Source organism: Cephus cinctus, unplaced genomic scaffold (assembly GCF_000341935.2).
Source record: "Cephus cinctus unplaced genomic scaffold, Ccin1 Ccin1_scaffold0210, whole genome shotgun sequence".
NCBI classification, from domain to species: domain Eukaryota; kingdom Metazoa; phylum Arthropoda; class Insecta; order Hymenoptera; family Cephidae; genus Cephus; species Cephus cinctus.
In genome coordinates, this window is record NW_014332928.1 from 12,435 (window position 1) to 20,750 (window position 8,316).

The 8,316-nt window shown below is 36.2% G+C and overlaps 1 protein-coding gene across 5 annotated transcripts; it reads right to left on the bottom strand.

Moving 5' to 3' along the window:
• Positions 1–2,015: 2,015 nt before the first annotated feature.
• On the bottom strand, positions 2,016–6,015 carry LOC107264976 (probable ATP-dependent RNA helicase DDX23). 5 transcript variants are annotated; one of them, XM_015733848.2, is made up of 9 exons: positions 5,739–6,015; positions 4,502–5,088; positions 4,088–4,417; positions 3,596–4,018; positions 3,411–3,537; positions 3,083–3,322; positions 2,663–2,923; positions 2,410–2,584; positions 2,096–2,319 (listed from the first exon to the last, which is right to left on the bottom strand). In XM_015733848.2, exons 2-9 carry the CDS (start codon positions 5,080–5,082, stop codon positions 2,096–2,098), a joined length of 2,361 nt encoding a protein of 786 aa, XP_015589334.1. In that variant the 5' UTR covers positions 5,083–5,088; positions 5,739–6,015. The 5 variants fall into 5 exon arrangements, with proteins under 5 accessions (XP_015589333.1, XP_015589334.1, XP_015589335.1 ...); XM_015733849.2 differs by having other exon boundaries at positions 5,618–5,751; XM_025082198.1 differs by lacking the exon at positions 5,739–6,015 and adding an exon at positions 5,656–5,673.
• Between the last annotated feature and the right edge of the window lie 2,301 nt (positions 6,016–8,316).

The following is an 8,316-nucleotide window of genomic DNA, read 5'->3' on the forward strand; positions in this document are numbered from 1 at the left end:
TATTTTTTCTATTTTTGTTTCCCTCACCTCCATCTCCCCATATCTTGTCAATAATGCTAGCGGGTGGTGGGAAAGAAAACATTAAGCCTATTCCTCTATACAGGGCTCAGGCTAATCATCGAAAATGTATCACACCAGACAGCCTTATAATATATATATATAGCGTTTCTTAAAAAAAAAACTGTGTTCTACTTCACCATGGGACGCTTACCTCCTTAGGATAATTAAAAATTACCGACCGGCGGTCACTACATAATTACCGACCGTGATACGGCCCCTGGGGGACATGCAACGCTGCTACTGAGTGGTTTCGGGCCTTAGGACCAGGGCCGCGTGGTTGTGGATCCCCCACAGTGTCGCAGGGGGAGGGGACAGCTGGTCACATAGACGAGGGGGTTGCGCCATAGTGGAGCGCGGGGGGACCCAGCGCGATGCACTCTATGACTCATCGGAACAGTGGTGGGGGTTTGTTGTCACGGCCAGGAGTGGTGTGTATCTACTCATATTACATAAACCGTAGTAATGAGGTAGTAAATTTTGCCGATGTTAATTCCTTTAATATCCATATGAAGCTTTGTAAATAATAGAGTGAGCAAATAAAACTTTAAACAAACCCTCGAACGTGGGTAACTACAGAAATATAAGTTTGCTAAATGATATACCACAATGACTCGATGGCACACGTGCTTAATGCTGGATTAACGTCCGAGAGTCTCGAGTTCGGAACTCACGTCTCAACACTTTTATTTTTTTTCTTAATTATCAACTATGCTTATTGGTTCACCTAATTAACTTAAGATTCATTAAATATATGATTATATTAGTCTACAAATATTATATTATATTACATCGTATACATGCAATAAATTGGTACATCAAACAGCGAACGTTTCTTCTTCCCGAGAGCCTACCTGTGACAAACACCTATGTTACGCTGTTTCATGTTTTAATAGCATAAATAAGATTTAGACGGATAAAGAAGGCATTACGGAAAATTACCAAAAACAAAAATGCACTTATAAATCTCGGGCATAAAAATAATGATGAGCATACAAAAATGAACCAATTGGTTCTGGTATCTGGTTAGGGATTTTTTTTCATTTAATTTTTACCATTCAAGGCTATGTAAAGGTAACATTTTTAATACATCGAATTATCAGAAATTTATGTCGAGGTATAATTTTAATTCTGAGTTATTTTTTACATCAGAACATACTGATAATTCGAGATATTAAAAATACAATCTTTCCGTAGGCTTGAATAAAAAAAAATTTACTGAATTGAATCAGGCTACTCAAAAATGTATGAAACTAACAGTTTCTAAGCAGATACACTATTTGTCTCATCTCACCATAAGTACATATGTATACAATAATTGTGTGGGTTTTTTACACTTTTAATTTTTTTAACCCGATATTAATAAGTGCAGTTTTTTGCAAGTGCAACTTTGTAGGTCCCCTCACGCTGAGTAGAATAAGGCCCGTCTCGCAAGGTACATCGCCATCTATTGTCGAACTTCCAACCTTGATTATTAGGACCAGTTACTGGCACATGTCCCCCATTGGGGATACAGCCATAAGGAAAGGAAGTAAGGAAGGAGCAGTCCAGTACTATATGTCGATGATATCGGCCCATTGGCAATCTCCCTACTCAGCTCTGGTAAGATGGACTACCCCCACCACTAAAAATTGGTCTCGTTGCTTGACCTGTATATAAGACCGTGGGCCCGAATCTGACTTGAGGGACTTTAGGGGTCATTTGATTACAGCGGCGCTTGTGACTAAAAGTTAAAATGCACCCTGCTTCTTTAAAACGACTACCCCCATCGCTTAAAATTGGGCGAGTTGCAAGGCCTGTATGTAAGACCGTGGTCAACCCCTTGCTCCCTCAGCGGTGTTTCTGCTGAATATACCCTATGATTCAGAGCGTCCATAGCCAATTGCAGTTAGGTGCAAATACAATTGCGTGCGTTATAAAATTTATGAAAAATGTATTATTTGTATTAATTAGCAAAGTTATTAATAAGTTCAAACATTTTTAATAAATTTCTTCATGAAATAAACAGTAATGTCTTTAAAAATAATTGTTTTTTAATCTAAGCGAATATTTTCTCTTCACGACGTTTCTTTGTAACGACAGTTCCTGGTTTATGCTGTGCATCTGGATGATTGAGTAACTCTGGAGGACATGTAGAAATTGGACTAGAAAGTATCGTTTGCTTTAAATCATAGAATAGATGGCTATCGTCCTTCGTACAGAAAGAAATAGCAAGACCAGCTTTGCCGGCGCGTCCAGTTCGACCAATACGATGAGTGTAATCTACAAGAGAATAGCAGCCAGATCATAATTTAGTTATTCATAAGTAAATGTAATGCTTTATACATTAATATTATGGAATGATTGTATTACCTTCAATAGTCTTAGCCATATCGTAATTGATAACCATAGAGACATCCTTGATATCGATACCACGTCCCGCCACATCAGTTGCAACAAGAATATCCTTAGAGCCACTCTTTAATGATGCTAAAGCGTACTCTCTTTGTTCTTGGCCTTTACCACCATGAAGAGTGCAAGCATTGTACTGTGAAAAATAAAACGTTAAATTATAAATACCAAGTTTGGTAAAAGCCAAGTATCCAAAATAAGAGGTGGTACTGACTCCCAATTTCTCTAATCCTCTAGCAAGTACGTCAGCGCCCTTCTTTTGATTAACGAAAATAATAACAGGTGGTTCCACTCCTCTACTAAGAATTTCCATAAGTTTACGTCGCTTATCCGCTTCTCCCATAATATGTACGATTTGTTCTGTACGTTCTGTTGGTTTACCAACAGAACCAATGTACACTACAGCAGGTCTTCTCAAATAGGTTCTGGCGAGTCGTTCAACTGCGGGAGGCATAGTTGCTGTGAACATTACTGTCTGTAACCAAGGAAAATAAGATTAGAAAAAAAAAATAAGTAAAAGTTTTATAATATACCAATTTTTTTTGTCAATATCAGATTCATTGAATACACAAGTACAATAATTTATTTTTAACCTGTTTTTTTTTCGAAATTCTAAAATTAATTTATATCGTACCTGTCGGTATTTTTTTTTTGTATTGTAATTAGCAAGGAGCTTCTCTTCATTTTCAGCATCTTCATTGTCAGGCTTTAGATTTGTAACTGGCATATATTCTAGAATCTTTTGTACATCAGGCTCAAATCCCATATCTATCATTCTGTCGGCTTCGTCGAGGACAATATACGTACACTGATTAAGTACCAAATATCTATTTTCTAGGACATCTATTAATCTTCCAGGTGTAGCTATTACAATCTATAAAAAGAACATATTTTACATTCTATGTGAAGATTTAATAGAGACTATATTACAAGTCTACCAAGACTCTGCAAGTTATGCTCACTTCGCAACCCATTCTCAACCTAAATCCTTGTTCTTCTCTAGAAAGACCACCAACCACAACAACGGTTCTGATACCCAGAGGTTGGCCAAATTTATTGGTTTCCTCCTCAATTTGTTGAGCCAACTCACTGAAACATTCATGATACTTATGAGAAAAGTTCGTTAGTTTTAATTTACTGTTCTTACCGTGTTGGTGCTAGTATTATACTGTAAGGACCCTGGTCGGCTTCTTCTAAACGTTCGATTTTTGGTAAACTGGTAATCCACAATAGAAGCGGAATTAAGAAGGCTAATGTTTTGCCTGAACCAGTTTCTGCTACACCGATAATATCACGATTTTGTAAACCAATAGGAATTGCTTGTCTCTGTATAGGGGTCAGATCTTTATACCCAACTTTATCAATAATATCTAAAATTTCCTTGGGAAACCCGGACTCCTTCCAAGATCTAATAGGATCTGGAATGCGACCACCCTTTATAGTTATATTATAATCTTCTCTAAAAATACGCCAATCTCGTTCTGTCATTTCACCCAATCCTTTCTCCGACCAGTGACGATCATCCCACTTCTGTTTTTCCTCTTTCCGCTTGACTTTCTTCAAACGCATTCTATTTAAACAAAAGAAAAAAAACACTGAATAATCTGAAACTTCCATATCGCTAAATAAAGGATATTACTTTTCCTGTTCCTTTTCAGCCTCCGTTCTTCTTTTTTCTAAGAGTTCTCCATAAAATTTACTTTGATCTCGTTTTTGTGCTTTAATATCTATACCAGCTAGGTTTCCTCTTCCAAAAAATTGAACCTGATGTCTTTCTTTGTAGATACTATTGTAGTCCACAGAAGTATCTTCTGAGGTGTCCCAGTCAAAAACAAATTTTCTGTCGTTTAATCTCCTCACTCTGCGCTTCTTTTTAATTAGACCTAAGTAGCGCTCCTTAATTGCTTCAACTTCCTTTTCTTTATCTTTGTCTTTTTCTTCTTCTCTTTGTCGCTGTCCTTCTCGACGTCTATAAATTGAAAAAATATTAAAGAAACTATAATTACGAATAATATATTATTTAACTATACCAATAACTATATCAATACAAAACCTGTCTCTTTCATCCCATTCTCGTGGTTCCTTAGGAAAGGTAGAACCTTCAACTTGAATATTGAATTTTCGGTCTTGTTCCTGCTGCTTCCTGATATTATCTACTATCTGTTGTCGTTTTTGCAACGCTAAGGCAATACGTTCTTCTTTAGTTAGGAATTTTGGCTTTGCTCTTGCTTCTTCTTCAGCTTTTTTTTTAGCTAATAATTCTTCCAAACTCAATGGCTCTTTTTTCGAATTTTTCAAATTCTCCCTATATTCCTGTTCCTCTTTTTTTGATTCAACTTTTGATTCTTTTTTGCTTTCATCATCTATCACAAATATAGGATTTGATTTCGGTTTTTTTTCATCTTTTAATTTATCCTTGGTATCCCTCCTCTCTTTTGATCTATCTGGATCGTAATCACGTGACCTGTCCCTTTCACGAGAACGTTCTCTTGATCGGGAACGTTTTCTATCTTTCTTACGATCCTTTGATCTACTTCTAGAGCGTCTCCGATCTCTACGCTCACGATCTCGTTCTCGGTCACGATCTCTCTCCCGAGATCTGCTTCGCCTTCCAGGTTTTTTGTCATGAACCATCGTTATCTAAAATAAAACATCACAATTGACAACTCAATAAATCTGTTCTTATTAACTACACTTTCTGTACTTTTCAAAAAGTGCAAATTCTCATTGGTTACTTCAAAATATCATCCAATACAAAAATTGCACTTTTTGAAAAGTGCAAAAAGTTTAGGCAACGAGAAGAAACCTATTGACACACTTTAGTGTACACTATTTTATTACCATTCGATCTGTTCTCGTTACCTTAACTTTCTGTACTTTCTGAAAAGTGCGGAAAGTGTAGGTAATGAGAACAAACCTATTAAGGGTATTGGAGAGTACGTAACATCAAAGTGGAATATCATAATTTATATGAATGTAATAATAAATTATTATTCAAACGCAATACACGCATACTATACATTTGCATGCATTACAAGTGTTATTTCAGGAATTATAAAACTTATACTAAAGACACACACACTCCCTTTCGATGAAGATAGTGCACAATTGCACACAATTTAGGATCTTTCAGATTGGAAATTCAAAATTGCTATTAACTACTACTTGCCGTCTACAGCCGTACTAATCCAATCTTATTTGAATTACATTTACTTGACTGGACTTGCGCTTTTACTGAACTATTTAGAACAGGACGATGAAGATATTTCATAGTAGACATATAACAATACCCTTCCTTCCTTTCCTTATGGCTGCTTGCTCCAACGAGATGTATCAGACATATAACAATACACTACGCGAGAGGTGGGCTGGCGCGTGAGTCCTGTGCTGTGACGAACTCAGTTCTTCTTCCTCTTCTTCTTCTTCTTTACATAGATGGCATCAATCAGGAATTTATGTAACGCTCCGAGCGCCTAATTCCGCGGGATACTTGAAAATTCCACTCGATGTTCCTTGCTGCTGGGTTCCGTTGATAAAGAGCGGAAACCACGTTCTTAAGGCCTTCACACACAAAATTACGTAACGACATAAGCCGTAAGCGTAAGGAAACCAACCAATCAAAATCTAGTACTGTCCCCTCCACTTTTCTCCGTAAAACGTAAGCCGTAGTGCTTACGACAACGACTAACGCTTCCGCCTAGTGCTTACGACAACGTCTTATTGTAGATAGCCCCTTAAAAGAACATTGTTTATACGTGAGACGAGTGGCTTTGATGTGCTTTGATATTGAAAAAACGTAAATATATCCAAAATACGCATTATAAAACAAAAGCGATACGTGCAATTTTAAAGTTAGAAACTAAGTATGAAAACGATTTTCCTGTAAAAGTATAATTTAATCTGCATATCATGCATCTCAATACAGTTACAATTTATAAAATATAAAATCCTTAATTATGAGTACATAATTGTTATCGTGTAGTTACTTTTTACAACAGAAAATAGGTACAAAAATAAATTTATAGTATGTACAATGACGACACGTTCATAAAAATGCGCAATTCTTTCTTGAGTGTGATTGGCCGTAGCTTACTCCTTACGCGTGTGGTATGCGATGGTGCTTACTGATTACGGCTTACGGTTACGTCTTACGTCTTACGTCTTACATCGTTACGTCGTTTTGTGTGTGAAGGCCTTTACCATCGACATATAGTACTGGCAGGGATGAGAAAGAAGATTGCCAATGCAGAGATGAGTAGGGAGATTGCCAATGGGCCTGTTTTTGGTGGCCTCAATTTTACTCCGGTTTCGGCGCGCCACCTTAGCGGAGGGCCCTCGAAGCAGTTCCACGTTTTTGATTGGTCGAGTATATATAGTAATACTACGCGTGATAATCTGAAGCTGTGTTTTGGCTAGAGTCCCTCTAGTAAGAGTCCGGCCAACACCCGGAAGGGACGCCATATTAAGGGCTTATTACATACTACATATTACATAAACCGTAGTAATGAGGTAGCAAATTTTGCCGATGTTAATTCCCTTAATATCCATATGAAGCTTTGTAAATAATAGAGTGAGCAAATGAACCTTTAAACAAACCCTCGAACGTGAGTAACTACAGAAATATAAATTTTCTTTTTGTATAGCACAATGGCTCGGTAGCACATGTGCTTGGTGCTGGATTAACGTTCGAGAGTCTCGAGTTGGAAACATACGTCTCATCATCTATTTTTTTGTCTTAATTGTCAACTATGCTTATTGGTTCACCCAGTTAACTTAAGATTCATTAAATATATGATTATATTAGTGTACAAATATTGTATTATAATCGAAAAAATCTCGTTTCGTTCTCTTAACGCTTTTGCGTTTGCAACATAGATACATTTCTTCATTTCATTTTTTGTTTTAATGTGCCGTGGTCGCAGCGTGGTCCGATTAAAAAAAAATTTAATAACACTCGTACGTATGGCAGGCTGTTTCACTTTTTAATAGTTTAATACTATTTATCCGAATAGAAAAGCAGTAAAAAATGAGATGAGACAAATAGTATATCTGCTTAGAAATTTTTAGTTTCATACATTTTTGAGTAGCCTCATTTAATTTGGCCAATTTTTTGTATTCATGCCTACAGAAAGATAGTTTTATTTTTAATATTTCGAACTATCACTGTGTTCTACCTCGACATAATTTTCTGATAATTCGATGTATTAAAAATATTGTCTTTACATAGCCTTGAATGATAAAAATTAAATGAAAAAAAATCCCTCACCAGATTCAATGTTTGCTTTATCTTACTATAGAAAAAAATTGGTTCATTTTTATATGCTCATCATTTTATGCCCGAGATTTATAAGTGCATTTTTTGTTTTTGCTAATTTTCCGTAATGCCTTGTTTATCCGACTGAACATTATTTATGCTATTAAAAAATGAGACAGCGTGCCATAGGTGTTTGTCACAGGCAGAGGCTCTAGGGAAGAAGAAACGTTCGCTGTTTGATGTACCAATTGATTGCATGTATACGATGTAATATAATACAATATTTGTAGACTAATATAATCATATATTTAATGAATCTTAAGTTAACTGGGTGAACCAATAAGCATAGTTGACAATTAAGACAAAAAAATAGATGATGAGACGTATGTTTCCAACTCGAGACTCTCGAACGTTAATCCAGCACCAAGCACATGTGCTACCGAGCCATTGTGCTATACAAAAAGAAAATTTATATTTCTGTAGTTACTCACGTTCGAGGGTTTGTTTAAAGGTTCATTTGCTCACTCTATTATTTACAAAGCTTCATATGGATATTAAGGGAATTAACATCGGCAAAATTTGCTACCTCATTACTACGGTTTATGTAATATGTA

Excerpts from the sequence above, each read along its gene's own strand:
- LOC107264976 (XM_015733847.2), bottom strand. The coding sequence starts at position 5,082 with ATGGTTCATGACAAAAAACCTGGAAGGCGAAGCAGATCTCGGGAGAGA. Across the intron at positions 4,019-4,087 it reads GCTGAAAAGGAACAGGAAAA|AATGCGTTTGAAGAAAGTCA; the intron begins GTAATATCCTTT and ends TTGTTTAAATAG. Across the intron at positions 3,323-3,410 it reads GGTTGAGAATGGGTTGCGAA|ATTGTAATAGCTACACCTGG; the intron begins GTGAGCATAACT and ends TTCTTTTTATAG.